We start from the raw sequence: 19163 nt of genomic DNA on the forward strand, positions 1-19163 counted from the left end.
CGGTTCCCCGGGAACTGGGAGCGAACCTAGTCCAAGTGTCCCACCCCACGGCGGAACGCGAATTAGCAACCTGGAAGCGGCAGACGGCTAAGGCTAGCAGCTAAGCAGAGTAGCAGAGAAGTGGGAGACGATGGGAAGAGGTGTCAACATGAGGCGTACATACAGGCTCGCAAATACACCGTCCTTGACAGAAAGAATAGGAGGTCGCGGCAAGACGGTCCAGAAGTTGGGTGATTCCCTGGAGTCCTCCTGCGTAAGGAAAAAGAAAGAAAGGTAGGTAAAAGTCCACTCCCCCCGTTGCAACGCTCTGTTTCCGCGCCGAAGGAAGGCAACCGACGGGGGGAGGACATCGATTGGGCGAGAAGAATCGAAGCCGAATCAGCGTTCCATGGATCAAAGGTCGAACCGGCGATGCAAAGTCGCCATTGTAACAGGGGGTGGCAGCAGAGCAGGGGGATGAACGACATCTGGATCGAACATTGGAACGTTTGCCCATGTTCTGCAATCTCGGGCAGTGCAGCCAGTGCACGGCTTCTTGGTCCGCCGAATCCTCGGGAGACCAATGAATTCTAACGGATACGTACCTACCTTACAGGCTATACTGAGGTAGGTAGTCATTCTGGAAGGCGGGGTGGGGGGGGGGGGTCCCTTGCCCCTGCCCCTTCCGCCTGCGAAAGTACACTGCTGTGTAAATGGAAAGAGAGACCTGGGAACGGCCCACTGTTTTCTTTTGCCTTAGCCTCCCGCCCTGCCGCCGCGTCCCGAGGAACTGGAAGCACCGCTGCACTGCGTGCGTGCCTGCCCGCTGTTGAGGCTGCTGCCACCGTTCCACCGTACCACCTTCCCAGGCAATGGAAGGCAAGGCGAGGAACCCAGCAGGTTCTTGCCTTTGATTCAAGGTTTCTGTCAGGTTGGAACCGCGCTTCGAAACGGAAAGGGGGCCACGCAAGTTTTGAACGGTTACACCGTCGGCATTTCCGTCTACCACGGTTCATGAAGGAAGACGGATGCAGACCTACCGTATTCTTGTCACCCTCCGCGTTTGTGCTAGAATTTCTAGCTGAGTGAAGCTCTAACACGGCAGAGAATCAAGCTTCGAGCCAGCGAGTCTACCTTTCCCCCATGACGGCTGACGGCCGCTGTCGCTAAAAACCTAGGCGACTAGGTAAAACCTTACCACTCTTGCAGAACTTGGTCGTAGTATAAGAGGCGCGCTTATTGGAAATATCGGGTCCCATTCTCGGATCGTCCCATTTGTCCGGCCTGCGCCCGACGATATCTGGTTTCTAGAGTTTGAGAGTCTGCCGATCACCTGGACGCGCTATCGAATCAGCCGCCCGTACCTTACAGATAAGGTAGATGCCCGATGTGCATACGTATCTGTACGGAAACACATACTTACCTACCCTACCTCTCCATGCGTTGCCCAACTCTCTCTCCACCGGCTAACGCAAGTTCGTTGAATAAAGTCTGCACGGAGTATGGATACTGAGTAGCACCAGGAAACCGTTGCTCGCCACGCTTGCTACTGCAGGCCAGCTGCATCAACTTAGTAGCGTGCCCCCCCCCCCCCCCTCTTGGCCGTTGGGCATGTCAGAGTCAGGCACGTCGCATTTCTCTCTAGCGTTGTTCTGGGTGGCGCTACCTACGGGATAATAGATCGTAATGGCCCGCCGCCCGCCCGCCTCAGCTGACGACTAACGCGCACCCTCCCCGCTCCCGTCTCTCCCGCTGTGCGTATGCGGGATTGTGTTGGTTCGGGGGTTTGCCGACCTTTCGTGTTCAGCTTTTGGGGGAGGGTGTGAGAGAGTCATGTCGTCGCGTTGCATCCGGGTTATTGGCCCGTACGAGGGGAAGGGAAAGGGAAGGCGAGGTGCTAAGTTTAGCTGCGAGCATTCATCCCTACAACTAAGACGTTGTTGGTTCCTTCATCTTGTCGACGTATTGAGTATCGCTCTTGTTCAGCTGAGTAGCTGACTGGCTTACATCGAGTATATCCTCCATCGAGTCATAAACCTGGAATGCAACCAAGACCTTCTGGAAGAAGTCTCGTTCGGGTAGAACTTCCTCCGCGACTGATGGGAGAGAACCCGTCACTTCTCAAGCCGGCGTTGCCAAGCCCCGGCTATTGAGGTAAGTGTAGTACACCACTACCTACAACACACCTGCTTGGGACCGCCGTCATCTCAGCTTTCCGGCAGAGTTTCTCTTGCGCCGCCAGAGTGTATCCGATAGACCACCCACTCCATTTCTGACAGGTAACGCGCGTCAAAAGGACAAAGGGTCGACGGCGACAATTACTATGACTATGACTGTGTGAATATGACATGGATACGGATTCTCGGATAACCCAGACTCAATACCTGGCCACAGCGTCTGACCAGCAAACCCGAAGATTTCTCTCTTCTGAACCGGACAGGTAGATAGATAGACATCATTCGATGGAACGGAAATCTGAACAGCGCCCCCCCCCCCCCCCTTTCCCCCTTCTCTCCGTGGTTCGAAGCCACCTGCCAAGCCATAGACCAGACTTCAGATGATTCACCATCCTGCGCTAGACAAAAAGAAGCAACAAAAACGCCGAGAAACGGCAAAACCCCGGGTTCAACACATGGATCGAGGTACATGTAGGTAGCTTGTCAAAAGATTGCGATAAAGTGTGAGTTGAATTTTCTTGCCAAGATTTCTGGCGCGTTTCGATACGGGGGATATGGAGTCTCTCCGATATATCGACGAGATACTCCGCGGATGACCCGAATATGGTTTCTGAGAAGGTCTCCGAGGAAGCCTTGGAGCTTTCTCCCTGTATCTCCCCTCTTCCTATAGTTGTAATTACAAGGTTTTATATCCTTACAAGCCGTGAAAGCCACCCGATACCTAATAGTACAGTTCATCGCGCCCCTCTCATTCGTGCGTTGGTAGCCGAATCAAGAGACGACGACGACGACGATGCCCGGCCAAAAGTCATGAAACATGCCACAATAGCCGCCCATTTGAAGCCCATTTCTTCGTTCTACCCACCCCAAAGAGCCTCTTCAAACAGCAGAGTACGCGGCCGTCACGAACCGCCCACACTCCACCCTCTGCTCCAGACTAACCTTCCTGCCCTTGCCGTCCTTACCCAGCCGGACCGTCTGCCGCGGCGTGAGCTGGAACCGGTGCACCTCGCCCCCGCGACCGTTGACGGCGTCCCCTGCCCCACCGTCCAGGGCGCCAATGTACGCCGGCGCATTGAGGTTGCTGCGCTTACCCGTGCCGAGCTGGTAGTGCTCATTGCCGCCCCAGAAGAGCACGTCAGCGCCCCAGTTGGTGTCATTGTCCGAGGACCGCGTCGTCGCGCCCGTCCGCGTGACGTTGTCCATGGTCGCCGAGACGTGCGTCGCGCCGACAGAGACGTTGGCGAGGCGGATGGGGGCCATGCGGTTGGCCTTTTCGTCGAACTCGAAGAGCGAGGAGAGGGCTTTCACTTTTGCTGGCCCCGGGGTAACGTGCGTCCACTTGCCGGTGCCTAGGGATCCGTAGACGCCCTGACCGCAGGCCCAGAAGTCGGCCGTGACGCGCGGCATGCGGCGGGCGGGGGCGATGTCGCCGGTGACGGACGCTGCTGGTGCGAAGGGGTTCTCGTTGACGGCTTCGGTGGCGTCTACGGTGAAGAAGGTGTTGTTGCCGCCGGCAGAGATGGAAGTGATCGTAGGTATGAGGCCCGTGTTGGCGTAGAGTTTGGCGGTGGGGAGGAGGGAAGGGACGTCGACTCTCTGGTAGCCCTGGTCCGCCGGCAGGCCGAGCTGGCCGTACGTGTTGTCGCCGAATGTGAAGAGTTTGCCGTCCTTGTCAAGGGCGGCGGAATGGAAGTCGCCGGCGGCGATCTTGGCGATGGAGAAGCCCGAGAGGCCGGTGATCTCCTGGGGTTGGTCAAAGGGGCCGGCCGGGCGGGACGTCCAGCTCAGGCCGGGGATGCCCATCTGGCCCTTGGAGGGGTACTCTGCCGTGCTCGAGGCCGCGGAGAAGACGCGACCCTTTGAGGTGAGGAGGAGGCTGTGCTGGAGACCGCTGCTGATGTCTGTTACTTTCTCACCCCAGGCGAGGTTCTTGGGGGTCAGGTCTCTAGCCTTGACGGACTGAGATTCGGGTGAGCTCCAAAAGGGGATCCAGGATGATGATGACTGCTGAGGCTGCTGTAACTGCTTTCCTGCTGCGAGGCCGGTCTTTGATGCTGGGACCGAGTATACTGATCCGCTGGAGGTGAGTGCGATGATGCGGTCGTTGGAGATGGAAATCTTGGAAATGTCTTTGCCCTTGAGCGTCTCGACGGGCGCAGGATCAGTATTCGAGAAGCCCAGGCCCCATTGGACGAGATCGCCCTTCTCCGTGACAGCAGCGCCAAAATCTTGACACAGTTTGATGTCCCTCAGTAGCTGGCCGTCGAAATACTTGATCCGTCTCGGGAGCTTGACGAGAGTCTCCTTGGATTGTGGGTCAATCACTTTGCCAACGTTGCTTCCCCAGGCATACACGCCCGGGTTCTCCCAGCTCTGCTTGACCTGGAGATGCTGCGAGCTAATGAGATCGCGGTTCTCCTCCTTTGACTGGGCCGCCTTCCTCGCCTCCTCAAACTTGATCTCGGCCTTTTGGTACTTTGGCTTCCGCACGTCGGGTGATTCCTTTTCAACCTCGGAGCCAAAGTATTGCTTCAGGGGTCCGTTGAAGTAGTCGTCGGCGTAGTACAGGACACCAGCAGTTCCTGCGGTCAGAAGCAATGCCTTTCCCTTGCCCATGCCCGACCTATCACCAGCCCGGCGAGGCCCGGAGCTGGCGTAGCGACGAGCTACAGCAGCGCATCTCTGGGCTGTAAAAGAAGTGCCTGCGTTGCGTGCAGCTGCCCTATAAGCCTTCATTTTCGGGCTCACGAGAGTTGATTGGACAGAGTGGTGTCAGTGCAATTATTTTTTGGGATGATGAGAGCATTAAGTAAAGGATTCCAGTGAGATGAGAAAGATAGGCTCTTCCTGGGTGAGGAAGTGAAGTGAGGTGAGGTGAGGTGTAGTCGCTTACAGGTCGTGAGGTCATCAACGAAAACTAAAACTTCGATTCGCCCAGCACTTAGCTTAATCTGCTCAGTAGACTCTCCCGGACCCTTGCCAGTGCAGGGACCGTGCGCCCCGCTGCGGGTGAGCATGCGGGCCCCACTTTGTACCTCTGAGCTCCAACCGCTCGCAATTGGGGCCAATGATTTTCCGCCCAGTTTACGCCCAAGGGAGCTGAGCTGTCCCGTTTGGAGCGGTGGTGGGAACCACCGACCCGGCGCCATATCGGGGCCCTCTTCACGCCAGAGCTTCCCTTCACTCTCGACCCCAGTCCCGGAAGCCCCTCCACGACTTTGAGGCGAAGCTACGATGTACGACGATTCTTGGTACAGCTTCGTGCCGGAGGTGGCCAAGAAAGCTAGCACGGCTGCCCAAGGCCCAGGCCATCGTCGCAAAGAGTCACTGTTGCAACAATCCAATGTTAGCTCCCAAACCCCACTACCGTCACCATAACCATCACCACCGCAACGGCGTGCTGACAGTTGATGTTACCATAAGGGTATTCCCCAAGCTTCTAATGCGCCAGAGGCTCTCGACGAAATCTTCGAAGAGATTGAAGACCGAAACACACCCCCGGAAGCCGAGGTCTTGCGCCGCGCAAAGTCCTATTCGGACTTCTACCACGTCGTTCGAGCCCAATTAGCTAAGGATGAGCAACACAAGAGGCGCAGGCGGAAGAAGGAAAAGACATGGGATGCGCTAGATATTGCGACAGACGTTGCCGAATCCAAGACCGGACCTCGCCCGGTTCATCGCCAGTACGAGGGGGAACTGCTTGAGGCTAGTCAGCAAGAATACCTGTGAGTAGGGACCAGCTACGCACGAAACTTGCCCTTGTTAATCACTAGAGTAGACTGTACAAGGACCAACTGACGCTCACCGAACGGCATCTCGACATGCTCATCGACGATACGAATCAAGCGCTCAAGCTGTTGACAACATTGTCTGAATCGTTCCAATCCGTCGAAGCACAGACGAGTTCGTTCCAGTCGCAGTGCGAGGACCTATTGTCGGAACAGCACAGGCTCGAGAAACTTGCAGACGAGGTCGGCACTGATCTTCACTTCTACGCATACCTCGATAATGTCTCTAGGAGACTCAATGCTCCTGGCGCTGGACGTCTGGTTGATGATGAATCTTTCGGCGAGATCTTGAGGAACCTAGATTCTTGTATCGGCTTCATGTCGAAACACGTGAGTATTTCTGCGATGAAGGGTATTCGCGAATCGAGGTTGATTGACAAACCTAGACGACGTACCGTGACGCCGAGTCCTATCTGGCTCGATACGAGGCTTTGCTGACCAAGGCACTCCATCTTCTCGAAGTCGGTTTCACCAATAGACTGGAGAGCATCTCCTCCGAGATCGCAAGCCAGATTGTTGGCACCAAGTCCGAGGCCACCCGTCATGCTTTGGCATACGGGCGTTTCGAGGAGATGATTCTTGATTCTTACTCTCTAATCCCTAATATCCACAAAGTGATCAACAGCGTGTACGACGAATACGGGCTTCCGATCACTGGCGTTGCCAAGGACATCTACTCGAATACCACGAGCAATCTCTTCAGCTCTTACCTGGCTGTTCGAGACCGCGACTTGAAGCCCATAGTGCAGCACGACCAGGGCGAGTTCAAAAAGGAGATCAAAGATCTTTCCGTCGAGACAGCTTCGAGGAATTACATCAAGCAGAGCTTCGAACGCGCGTTCAATGAAGCCAATCTATTCGCCAAAATCTTCGGTCTGGATCTACAGTGGAGCTCCGATCCGGAGTCGGCATATGGGGTCCTCAAGTCTAACCAGAGGTCGCTCGTCAACCCCGCGAATCTCGTCCAGTTGGCCGCCAATCTCAATGCTGCACTGCAGACTGCGGACCTCGACACGATCTGTAGTGTGGTCGGCTGGCTGACCAATGAGTATCTGGTTCTCGACTACGACGAGGAAGAATCTCCCTTCGCGCGTCAATGCCGTGAACTCAGTGCCAGACTTTTGACCGAACATTTATGGGTCTTTACAGACAACACATTTGAGGCGGAGATCACAAAGACGATCGCCAAGGCCACGGTTAAAGATGAGTCTCTTACTATCGGCCCAGTGGTCGGCGGCGTTTCTTCTTCAAATGCCTTCCCCCCAGTTAAGCAAGCGCTCAAGCTTTTGGCCAAGTATGACCAAGCCATGCCCAAGGAACGAAGTGTAAGTTTATAGCCCCCGGGTATCGACTATTTGGAGTGGAATTAATCATCCCACAGCAAAAGAACAGCCAGGTCATCTTCAAGATCGTCCGGGAAACTATTCAGATACTACAACGCGCCGAGGCGCGGATCAAATCCATCAAGGCAGGCACGGACGCCGATCTGTTCATGGTGAAGAACCTCCTCATCATCAAAAACGAGCTCGTCTCTCTAGAAATTGGAGACATCCGAGGCGACACGGCCGCCATGCAACATTTCGGTCACATCTGGGACAACCTCAGCCCCCAGAACTGGATGGGTTTCGTCAGCAACATCATTGGCGGCTCCCTTTGGTCCCGAGGAGCGACGGCAGGCGCGGCGACTGTCACCGCCAAGACGTTGACGGTCGAGGACATGAGCGAGCAGCTGGACGAGCTGCTGAGGCAGTCTATTGTCGCCTTCACGCAGCGCTGGGGCGGACTGACGAACGATGCAAGGGCTAGGAAACCTGGTGTCAAGCCCATTGGCAAGGTCGAAAAGGAGCTGGATGAGGTGCTGTTGAGGGCTTTTAGCAATCAGCCCGAGGTGATTGCGAAGCTGAAGGAGGCGATTGAGATTAATGCGCAGGCGCAGGAGAAGGCGCAAGAGGAAAAGAAGGGAATTAGAAGGTACTGACGGGTTTATCGATGACCGTACTTAACAGAGGTACGTATGGTCGAGAGTGAAATGAGACACCTGGTGAAATGCCATATTCACATGTTGCTTGGTCTCAGGATTCCCACATTTGACAATATTTCATCTCATGAGTATCTTCGTAGAGAGCATTGAACTTCAGATGGCAGGCTATCATTTTTCTCGGTTCTAAGTGCCCAACCTCCATGACCCCAGCTAGCTTTCAATGCTGCACCTCACGTCCGGAACAGCGGAACATTGAGTGTTAAAGCCATAAGCAAGCACCGATGTTGGGGTGCGGCACGCGGTCAGCGCCAACCTGGGCGCAGTCAGCAGTTGCCTCGTTCTGCATGCCGCCTGATGAACCGGCTGCAGTCTGCAGATGATGTGTGTTCTTGCCGCGCCACTTGAAATGTCACCCTCCTCGATCCAACACGGCAGTTCACTCGAGGATCACTGTTGACTTTTCTCGTTCCTTGACCGATTCTACTCACCAAATTCCTCGTTCATTCACGTTTCCGGGAGGGGGGGTCCGCGAACATGCAAACGCCGCCTCTATGACAATAAGACACTTGTGGTACAAACCATGTCTTCTCATGAGTACCTTGACTTGTGCCACGAGGTTCACAATTTATTCTTGGGGCACCTGAAGCGGAAAAACAGCGAGAGTCTACGTTTCGCCACCCGCGAGACACCGAAAAGTGTCTTGAGCCCGCACTATCTCCGACTCTTTTTCCGCAGCCTGATCGGCGGAGAGACACCCAATGGACGCCGATTTTCCATTACAGAGAACCAATTTGTTGAAAATGTACAGGGTAGGGAGTTACACAAATTCCTCGCAATACTGGTCTTCGCCGGCTGTCGTATAGAGGCAGCCAGGAACTTCACAGAGAAGCTAGCTGCTGTTCCCGAGTGGCCGCCGCCCGAGGACTGTGAGATCTCTAGGCGCGTGTGTTTGTTACCAGCCGACCGTCAAAGCTTGACGGAGTTCTTTGACGGGGACGAGGCGACAGCCGATAAGTTCTATGGATCGCAGGCCCTATTCTGTACGGTGGTGCTTCGGCAACGAGAGGAGACTACGATACAAGACGGTGATACCCAGCGCCTACCGTACGTGGAAGAGGAGCTTCTGGGCTCGGGCTCATTTGGAAGAGTGTACAAGGTGAAGATTGCCAAGGGGCATTTCGAAGACCGCCGCAGAAATGACAACAGGGAACGATGGGTGGCTCGGAAAGACTACATTGTCAGGTCGTCTTCGGATTCCGATGTTGAAAGCAGGGAGGAAGGCGAGATCATGAAGATGATTCTCAGCTTGTCAAAGACGTGCGAGAACATTATGGAGAATCTGGGGACGTTGAACATCGAGTACCCAACGGGCGCCAGCCCGGCGCCGTACAGCCTCTTCATGCCGCTCGCGGTCTGCGACCTGGGAGCGTACATGAAAAAAGACGGGTCGAACGCTCCAAAGACAGCGATCAACAGGGCAGGCTTCATCCGGTCCGCAATCGGTCTCGCCAACGGTCTCAAGTTTCTTCACGAAGAAATGCAGACGCCCGGCCTCGACAGGATAGTCTGTTACCACATGGATCTGAAACCGAGCAACGTCCTCATTTTTCGAGAAAGCGGCAATGGCGATGGGACCGGGCCCCGCTATATCTGGAAGTTGAGTGACTTTGGCATGTCAAGGGTCAAAATTCGACATCATACCAGCCGTGAGGAAGAAAAGGATATCGCCAAATGGTTCACCAAACGACGCGATATGCAGCAGAGGGCGATGTCAGGAACACAGAATCGACGCGGCCAGGGGACGTATCTACCACCCGAGTCGTTCCGTGAGGGTAAAGTCATGAATACGAGAAGCGACGTGTGGTCACTGGGCTGCATTCTGAGCGTCCTCTTCGTTTATCTCGAGGGCGGAAAGAGCGCCATCGACAATTACGAGACCAACCGTCTCAAAAACCGTAGAGGCATCGATGCAAGCTACGACGTCTTCTTCCACGTCAAATCATTCGGACGCACTTCTGTGCATTCGGCTGTAAAGAATGTTCATAAGCAACTAATTCACAAAGCTGCCGCGAGAAGCGTGAAAGAACATCATGCAGTCCGGAGCATGCTCAGTTTTCTCGGGTCCAAAGTATTGAAGATTAATCAGAACAAGAGATGCAGCGCAAAAGAGGTCGAAAATATGCTGCGACGCACGCTCGACGCGTATGAGGAGATTGATCGGCTCGAATCTTCCTCAGAGTCTTTGAGACCGTACGTAGAGCTATGAGCATCATTGAAGTCACTCGAAACAGAGTGCTAACCCTTTCCAGGCCCAAATCCTCTATGGAGCAGATTGTGCAAAGATGGCGCATCCCGCGAGACAATTCTGATGTTTTCAAGGGTTGCAAGGTGTCACCGGATGGAAGTATGATCGCGTACTGGAGCGACAGCAAGATTTCACTCTTTGCCCCAAGTTCTGCCGAGAACGCAGATGGAGAATTCCTAAAGGTACTCGGGGATCACTCTTTGGAGTCTTTGGGATCGACGAGCCGTTTTTGGAAAGCTATTTGCTTGACTAACAGATATCTGATTGCCACAACCACGGGTAACATCTTCAACGTAGGTTTCAATTTCAGAGTTCCTATTCATGCTGCTGACCTTCGATTTGGCAGTGTTACATATTCGATCTAGGGCAAGGGGCTACAGCCGACTCAAGCCCACAGAACCATTGGCACATTCGGCTTCCAACCGTTCCGGAAGTATACATCATGGCGATGTCAACCGATCAACAGAACTTGGTCTTCGTAGTGGAGAACCAGGAAGACGAGAGCCTATCGGGATCCATATTCCATGTGAGAATCGAGGATCTGATAGAGTGAGTCTCCTACGCTTATCTACTTGCGTCTAACTTGCCAGTATTCGTAATCAGTTGGCTGACCGCGAGATCAGGATGGGATCTATCTCAGAGGGATATGAGATAGAACAGTGTGGCAGAAACTTGTTGGGCCGCTTCATCGCACTCGACTGGCCTGCCGAAGACGTGATGTCTTTATCACTCACCAGCCAGGGCCGCTGCTACGCGGCGATTCGCCCGTACCTTAGAAACGACGACATACATCACATACCTGTTGTTTCATATTCTCTGACAACAAGAGATATAGAGGAAGTATCCATCGAGCCGCGGGTGAGTCCCGCAGTTGTTTGTATCTATATCACCAGGGAAGCCATATTACTGACCCAATTCCGTCTCGCAAGAGCCAAGAGAGCAACGGCTCAAGTCTATTCACGACATTTGCTGGTCTACACCAACAGGCAACTTGTATTATCGTGTCCCGAGAAACCCGTCTTTTCACCGTTGATCTGCTAGCGAACTCATCTAACTCACCGACGAGGCGATCCCGATACCCCAACAACATTGAAGGTTACCGCATCCTCAGAGTCATGGTCAACCAGAACAACGATGCCATTTTCGCACTGGGAATCAAACGAGATGGTGGTCGGATTCGTCTGCTTGAGATCGTAATACCCGAGATGGGACGCCCGGTGTCTGTTCGCGAATTGGCTCAGCTACCCAGTCTATCTGAAGACGACGAGTTCACCGGCAACATCGTTGGCGATGACGGCAGCAGACATATCCTCGTCACTGCCCTTGTGGGACCCAGTCGGCACGCCGTCTTCGAGATCAACCTCCCTGGCAGCCACGCTACATCCGCAGGCCCGGGGTCTTCCACCTGATTAAACCTCCAGGCTATTTAACTCGACGTCCTTGTCGTCGTGCTGCCTACGATACAACAACCTGCGCCAGTCCAGGTCTCTCATCTCCAATATCTTAGCGTTGAGGTAGCTTCCTTCACGCATCGTGTAGTACGTCGCAAAGGTTAGCGTCGTGAGCGCTACAGAGCAGAGCACATATATCCAAATCATCGGACTGCCGACAATCTTGCCAGTCACAGTGTCCATGTTAAAAAAGTTCATTCCAAAGAATGTCTGTCACGTAAAGGGTTTAGCAAGCTACCATGAGCGTCCGGGCAACGGAGAGAAGGAGGGGTGGGTGATCAGGCAGGCAAGCAAACACTCACAGCTATAAACGAAGGCGGCAAGTAAAGCAGCGTCAGTGTAGTAATAAACACCACCGACTTATTCAATCTCAACATGTTCTCATTCTGCTTCCTTGAATCGAGCTGTTCCCGGAATGAGAGCGTGTTAGCCAGCAGCTGCGACGTCGTTTGCGCGCGGTGGTGCAGGTCCGCCGCCGTCCGCGAGAAGGCTCTGCACTGGCGGCGGAAGTTTTCAAACTCTGATGCTGATCCTTGTAGTACTTCGTTGTCTGCATTCTCCATGGATGATTCCTTTGGCAGCACCAGACGGTGGGTGCAGAGGGCAGATAGCTCCGATAGCGTCTCCTCGGACGATTCCAAGATTGATGAGATTGTCTGGAACCGGTTCGCGAGGCTGGCTAGTTTTGTGAGATGGCTTGGTTTCATTGTGGTAGGTTCGTCGATGAAGTTGATTAGTGTTTTGTATGACTGTTTTGTAGCATCAAGTATTAGGCTCGCAGAGCTGACTTGAAGGCGCGTTTCATTGAATCGAATCTCTCACCAACGGTAGAAACTGCCGCTCCATTGAAGCAATGTAGAACCTCCACGCGGGCAAATATGTCTCGAAGACGAGTTTATGCAGCCAGACATGATCGTGCGTCTCGGTCTCGGAGCCTGCTGCGCTATTCCTGCTCGAGAGCCATTCGATGGCTCGGTTGCTGGCTTGTGAGTTCGGCGTCGGGTTGATCATGACGAAGAGACTCTGACGAGACGCCGCGTCGCAGCGGTGGTATACACCCGTCTGACGAATCACCCACGTATCCTCTTCGGATTTGTACTCGGGGTATCGAATTGTGTACGATGCTTCTGTCAGATTATCAGTCCCGCGTCATGTTTCCGGTAAGATGGGTCTTGGGAACTCGAAAGCATTTACACACCGACCACGGATCCCTTTCGCCGCTCGGTATACGGCATACAAAACACCTCTTCCACGTTCATGTTCCGCGTATAGAAGCACGAGACGATATCCCGTAACGAGCCGTTCAAGCTGAGTTTCTCCATGATGAGTTCGAACATGGGGAGGGTGATCTGTAGAGGCCTCCATGAGTTGCGCTGGCAGATTGAGCTTTTGCTCAACGTTAGCAAGGCTAGGAAGTTCAGAGGGGCTCCCGCAACGACGACGATGACGACCTAGAATGAAACGTACATGAAATGATGGATATGCTCCTCGCTGCGGCTCTGTATGTCTTCTAGGCATATGCTCAGCTCGTCGAAGTTGGCGATGGCATGCTGCTGGTGCTTGACCTTGGCAACCCTCTCCTCCTCACCATCACTACCGCCCTCCGCTGGCAGGCGCGTTACGCCGCAGATGCGGATGGGCTCGATGACATCTTCGACGAAGCACTCTTGTTGCGTCGGCGCCATGGACGTTGCGGGACAACGCCGGTGTGACAGGTAAGGCTGAGGTAAGGATGTACATGTAAGGAGAAAGGGATGTTGGCGGTATGCTGCTTTCTGCTGCTTATTATGTACTTTGATCTGCTTCCACTGTGAGGCTATGAGAACTGTCTACCCCAAGGGCGATCAGCCGCCTGCCTGCCTGCCTGTTCCTCCTGAGTTCTAGCCAATGCTGACGCTTGCTGGCATGTCACTATACTTGCACTGCCCATCCATCCCTTGGACCACCATCCCCTCACTCCCCCCATCGGTCAAAGTCATTGATCTCGAACCGCACTATCAATTCTCGTCAGCATGTTTTCTTTTTTGCTTTTTCCATTTTCGAAACTATCCGGCAGATTCCTACTCTATCGTGTCCTGTAATTCTCGTCAGCATCGAACTCCCCAAACAAGACTTTCCCCGTTGAAGGGGGGCTTCGAGCAAGAAAAGACATACGGCATCGACTTCCTTCGGCGCCTTGAAATGCCAAACGTCATCCCTCATCTGTGGTCGAGCAAGGTCTCAGTAAATCTCATTCTCGATCGAATGCATCCTGCGGCGAGGCAAGGCAAGGCAAGGCAAGGCATACCTCAATCTCAAAATCAGTGTGCCCCGGGAAGATCTTCTCAAGGAGCTGCTGGAGGCTGGCCTTCTTCAAGTACCGACTGGTGACGTTTTGAGCGACTTGCTGTCGTCGTTGCGTCATGATTGTGAATGGGACTTTTTTCTGGCTTGCTACAAGGTAAGTCCAGTCCATCGCTTATCGAGATGAAACTATCACAGAGGCCTTGTGGGGGAAGACGAAGTTAGAAATACAGCGTTGCGGGTGCAGCAAGACGCGCCGTTCTGGGGGATCCGGGGAAGGGAAGAGTCGTCAGACAGCGTGGCATTGTTGCCATATTCCTTCCAAAACCCACAGCCACCTTCAAGGAAACAACACACCGAAGAGTGTCAGACACTTCGCCGCCTATCAAGTCCTGGGCCCTTGGGTTCCGGGCGTTCTCTAGGCCGCAGTTCGCGCTCCATCATACCATCACCGCGCAAACGTGAAAGGCTGTAGGCTGCGTCGGGTTACACCGCATGACGAAACCAAGCCCATCCCACCGACCTGGATCGACGCTCAGCAGATCAAATCCGTGATCCTACAGAACCTGCATATTTCGCCACTAGAGAAACACCACAAGCTGAGCCCCAGAAAGTTCTTGCTCCCCAAGTCCTACGAAGTCTTTATGCTCTCCTTCGTAGGCCAGGGTCCAGAACCTCGAACGCATTGGTAGCCAAACCCGTATCATCCAGGGCAGGGCATCGACATGTGGTTCAAGAAGATGGCGAATGTGCAAGTAAAATAGAATATTGATGAAATGTATCAATTAGCCTGACTTCGTAGGACTACTCCCTTAGAAGCGTCCTGAGTAGACCCTGAGTTGAGTTATACACGGGCCGAAGACGACAATGGTTCAGACTTGAGCCCATTCCAGCATTCGCAAAGTCAACGAAGCGAGGCCAGGTATTTAAGTGAATTCGGGTATCATTTGAGTTGGTTTCCTAACTAAATCGCTGAATAGAAAAACGCCTCGAAGGTGCCTGCTACTGGCTGTGTTCGCTGTTTTTCAAAAACCTCAACGGACGAAGGATGAAACAATGGTTTCCAACATGATGAGGGATATATCGTGCCAATCTATCCCAATGAACCAAGCGCCACGCGATGCACTTCCGACAGCAGTCCTGCTTGTTCTTCCAAACACAAGCCATTTCTGCTCAGCTCGCTCAACGCACCTTCTCCTCAACTTGAACCGCTCTCCTCCCGGCCACTGCTGTAGCCGCTCTCCGCCCCACCTGCAGTGGCGGCTGAACTGCCGGCGGCAACTGGAAGCTCAGCACTATTGCTGCGACCTCTGGCAGTTCCGGCGGCCGCAACCGCACTGCTGCTACTGGTGCGACGGAGATCCCGAGGGGGAATTGGGATCTTGAAGTCGGCTCCGCTATCTTCATCTTCTACAATGCCTGCCATCTCATCTCCATTTTCCGGCTCGCTGTCGCCCTCGTCGCCGCTCGACATCTGTGCATCGTCAGGATACTGTCTGTCAAAAGCAGGGGCGTGAGCTTTTACAACGCCCCCTACCTTTGAATCATCGTCCGAGTTGGACTCGTCATCATCATCGTCGGAGCTGCCAGAGCTGTCGCTGTCGAAGTCGAAGTAGAGACCCGGCGGCGGCAGAGGCGTAGGGTTAAGCTTCCGAACAGATTTAGACGTGTATTCGATGTTGATCGGTGATTTCTTGAGACTCTCGGACTTTGCTGATTGTGCCTGGGATCCGGAAGACCCAAGCGGCGATGTGATTCTGCTGATTAACTTGGAAAACTCCTCAGACTCTAAGCTGATCGTCGTTTCCTGCTTCACATCCACCTTCGGCCTCTTCGTGGTGGCGACCACAACAAAGTGGTCATCGGGAATAACACCACCCAGACCGCAAGCGTCCAGCTTGCTGCTCACAGCGTCTTGAGGGACGTTAGACCAGGGGAAATCGGCCTCGATGCCACCATCACTCTCGTCTGAACCATTTTCTGTTGTGACAGCCACACTTGGGGCTTTACGGCCTTCAACAAGCGGCCGGTACGGGAGCGCCGAACCTGATTCGGTGCGACGAGGGAGATCAGGTCTGAGGAATCCAGCACTAGAGGAAAGCTGTTGGTCCTGGCCAGATGAGGTCATGTATGACGCGGGGGACGCATCGCCAGGATCGCCAGAGAGATCGGTACAGAATGGAGCACCGCTGTAGTAAATGATGGCACCATCCAAACGACGTCTCTTGCGGCGCGAGGATCCCGATCCATCCCATCGCGACTCTCCGTTGTTGCTATCTTCAACAACTCCATATGACGAGCCAACATCATCCAGTGAAGTCTGTTCGGCAGACGACGATTGGTGCACGAACATTGGCTTGTAGTGGAAAGTATCCGCCGATGGGATTGGATACTCCGGTTTCGACTGGTCGGACGAGTTCTTACCATATGAAGTGGAATAAGAACCATTCTTCCCCGAGCGTTGTTTGCGCTTCTTGCTCTGGTTGTCTAGTTGTGCCTCGTCGGACTCGTCGGAGCGACTGAGCTGAGAGGTATTACCTGAGCTGTCGCTACTGAACTTGGTTCCCTCAGTACCACCGCGCCATCTGATTTTCCGACCATCATGTGAAAGTTGAAATTTCGTGCTCTTCTCAGACACTGCACTCCTGATGTAATCGGGGGCAACGTTGAGCATGTGCAATTGAGCCATATTGCAAAGCAGGTTCAAGTAAACCCAGCCATCAGCATCCGGAGACACATCGCCATCGCTCATCAGCGCCGTAAGATGGGGAGGGGCGAGGCCCAAGTGACGAATGTAGTCCATATTGGCGGTTGGGTTTTGCATGCGATCCGGGTCGAGATCGAGCGGTCTGGTGGGACGCTGCTCTGGCGGCGGCGGATCCGGCGGCGAAGTGCTGCTTGCATCTGCCGCGGTCGCCCAATTGCCACCAGAATCCCGTTGATCGCCATTCGAGTTTGATGATTCACCATCTTTGGCGACGTTCTTCTTGCCATCGGATGCAAGTATGGGAGCCTCGCGGGAAGGCTCGAGGTATCCGGCGGGCACATTAGAGGGCCCGTGATGAGTGGTGGTGTTGCCGGTTGTCGGCTCCACCATAATCGGGGCGTATGAGGCGATGTTTGCTGCGGACTTGGGCTGCGGACGAGCGAGATTCCGTCCGCTGATTCTACCCGTGAAGATCTGCTCCAGCCGACGAACAATCAACTTCTTCCGGTCTTTTTCCGTCAAAACCATATGTCGCGGGTATAATCCCTCCGGAATGTCCTTCAGGTAATTCTCCACCTTCTGGTCCGATGCCTTGGTTCTGGAGCTAATGGATGGCCGGGCGAGGTGTGTGCCGGATGAGTTTGCCCCAGTTGACATCGATGCATATGCACTGTCAACCGGTCTCGAGTGAGAGCCTGAAGAAGACGATGCATGCTTCGAGACGTAACCAGAACCTGAATGCAAATGAGCGTTGTGCCTCGACTTCTTTCGAGACGATGAAGCTTCGGCGCTGGGGGTACTGCTTTCCAGGCCAGATGCAAACTCGCGTAATGTACTCTCCAGTTCTCTCTTCTTGCGCTTGGGAAGCCCATGGACTTTGATTTCGAACAACTTGTCTCTCTTCATCAATTCTGATCCTTTTTGCTTGTAACGCTTCAATTCGTCCCTCAGCCTCTTGATCTCAACCGTCAAATCGTCGATTACGCTTCGATAATCGTCAGCGCTGCTGCTGTGCGTGGCACTCGGCTTGTTGGCCCCAATCATCATTCCGTTCATCGGTGGTCTCAGATGCGTCGGGTAGGCGGAGGGTTTCGCGTCGTCGTTGGAGGAATCGCTCTCTTTCTGGAAGAACGGGGGATCGACTGAATCTTGAGTTAGACCTTCTCCCAAAAAGGCGGCTCAAGGGCGCTTACCGTCCATTGCGCCAGCATACGTTGTCGTGGGATTCTCATTATTTTGATCGAACCATTTCTCCGGGTCGCTAGGGCCGGTATTGTGGCTCTCGCCAGAAGACTGTCTGTTAGGTGATGATGACGACTCCGGGCTGGCAGCGGCCAGGGCTCGCGTTAAGGCAGCTTTCTCAGTTGCTTCGTGTGCTAATCGGTGGTTGCGCAATGTGATTGAATGCTCAGGCGAACTTCGGCGTGGTAGCGGGTGTCCCTTCGGCGACTTCGGTGGGCGCCCGCCTTCAGACGTAGGCTGGGCGTCGGGCATCTTGGGCACCTCAAGACGCCTAGCTGAATTGGCAGATTCTGCGTCGGTGCTCGCGTTGCTATGCGAAGTATTCAGGCGACATGGAGTCGGAGTTCGGGTTGTCGTTGTGCAAGCCGTTTTGTCGGTAGTGACCACTTCGATGAAGTGGATGATGGGGGGGAATGTTGATGCTGGATTTCGGGAGGATACTGTTTGTAGGCTGTGTATTAGTTGGTGTTGGATAGTCGCTCAAGTGTTGGACCCTGAAATTGTGTAGGTACAAGAGTGTATATGTCAGGTGGGCAGGTAGGCTGTGATTGGTCGAGGCATCGATCGATCGATCGAATGCTGGGAAAAAGGTATGACGACAACCTCCGTCAGGAGCCGACACGGTGAGAGGGTAGCACTCACATTAAGAGGAGAAACACGCACAGTGTAAGACTGCAGCTAATTTCAATCCTGAGGAGCAATGTGTTTCCACGGTCCGTTTGTCGTTCTGCCGCGCAGTTCGCGATGTGTCGCGAAAGCTGAGAAGCTCAGCTCTGAGTGAGGGTTGAAGAGAGTAAGTGGTGTTGGTGTTGGTGGTTCGAGAGGAGCAGCCCGCTCTCGTGACCTTTTGCCACCGAGGCCGCGACTTTGTTCCTCGAAGGACAGCGGTCTTGTTGGGAAGAAACTTGAAAAGACGATTCGTTTCGCAGGACAGCTAAGTATCTCTTGTTGGCAACGCAGGGCAGGGCAGGCGTCTGACTTGTGGGTAATGGCAAATGCAGAGCCCAGGGCTCGAGGAAGAAAAACATGTCTGTCGCCGGGATAAGAGCCAAAATGTATGGGGTGAGGGCACGTTCACGCCGCTCGGGTCGCTGGTTGAATGGTGCGGGGCGGACAAGGTATGGGCCCACAGCAGCTCGCAAGCTGCTTGGTCTGATCTCCAGGACCTGACAGGGTTCTCGGGATCAGAGTCAATCGAAGAGGCAAGTGGGGCGCTAGTTACCGCGTAGAGTAGGGGTGTGGCTTCC

General features: G+C 54.0%; 5 protein-coding genes across 5 annotated transcripts; 1 reads left to right on the top strand and 4 right to left on the bottom strand.

Annotated features, from left to right (window-relative positions):
- Positions 1-143: 143 nt before the first annotated feature.
- Positions 144-467, bottom strand: CTAM01_07516 (uncharacterized protein; the record flags this gene model as incomplete). Its single annotated transcript, XM_060523538.1, has 1 exon — positions 144-467. One exon carries the CDS (start codon positions 465-467, stop codon positions 144-146), a length of 324 nt encoding a protein of 107 aa, XP_060381914.1.
- A 2568-nt stretch (positions 468-3035) lies between these two features.
- CTAM01_07517 (uncharacterized protein) lies at positions 3036-4895 on the bottom strand (the record flags this gene model as incomplete). Its single annotated transcript, XM_060523539.1, has 1 exon — positions 3036-4895. One exon carries the CDS (start codon positions 4893-4895, stop codon positions 3036-3038), a length of 1860 nt encoding a protein of 619 aa, XP_060381915.1.
- A 498-nt stretch (positions 4896-5393) lies between these two features.
- CTAM01_07518 (Sec34-like family protein) lies at positions 5394-11642 on the top strand (the record flags this gene model as incomplete). Its single annotated transcript, XM_060523540.1, has 11 exons — positions 5394-5504; positions 5613-5884; positions 5938-6277; positions 6334-7272; positions 7329-7918; positions 8174-8309; positions 8737-10178; positions 10238-10415; positions 10580-10782; positions 10857-11091; positions 11163-11642. The coding sequence occupies 11 exons, from the start codon at positions 5394-5396 to the stop codon at positions 11640-11642; spliced, it is 4926 nt and encodes a 1641-aa protein (XP_060381916.1).
- On the bottom strand, positions 11643-14088 carry CTAM01_07519 (uncharacterized protein; the record flags this gene model as incomplete). Its single annotated transcript, XM_060523541.1, has 8 exons — positions 11643-11894; positions 11987-12433; positions 12507-12811; positions 12883-13070; positions 13152-13405; positions 13478-13500; positions 13835-13886; positions 13972-14088. 8 exons carry the CDS (start codon positions 14086-14088, stop codon positions 11643-11645), a joined length of 1638 nt encoding a protein of 545 aa, XP_060381917.1.
- A 1077-nt stretch (positions 14089-15165) lies between these two features.
- On the bottom strand, positions 15166-18168 carry CTAM01_07520 (uncharacterized protein; the record flags this gene model as incomplete). The annotated part of the gene is made up of 2 exons (XM_060523542.1): positions 15166-17816; positions 17868-18168. 2 exons carry the CDS (start codon positions 18166-18168, stop codon positions 15166-15168), a joined length of 2952 nt encoding a protein of 983 aa, XP_060381918.1.
- Between the last annotated feature and the right edge of the window lie 995 nt (positions 18169-19163).

This window comes from Colletotrichum tamarilloi (assembly GCF_030869305.1).
Source record: "Colletotrichum tamarilloi strain Tom-12 chromosome Unknown Scaffold_23.1, whole genome shotgun sequence".
NCBI lineage: Eukaryota > Fungi > Ascomycota > Sordariomycetes > Glomerellales > Glomerellaceae > Colletotrichum > Colletotrichum tamarilloi.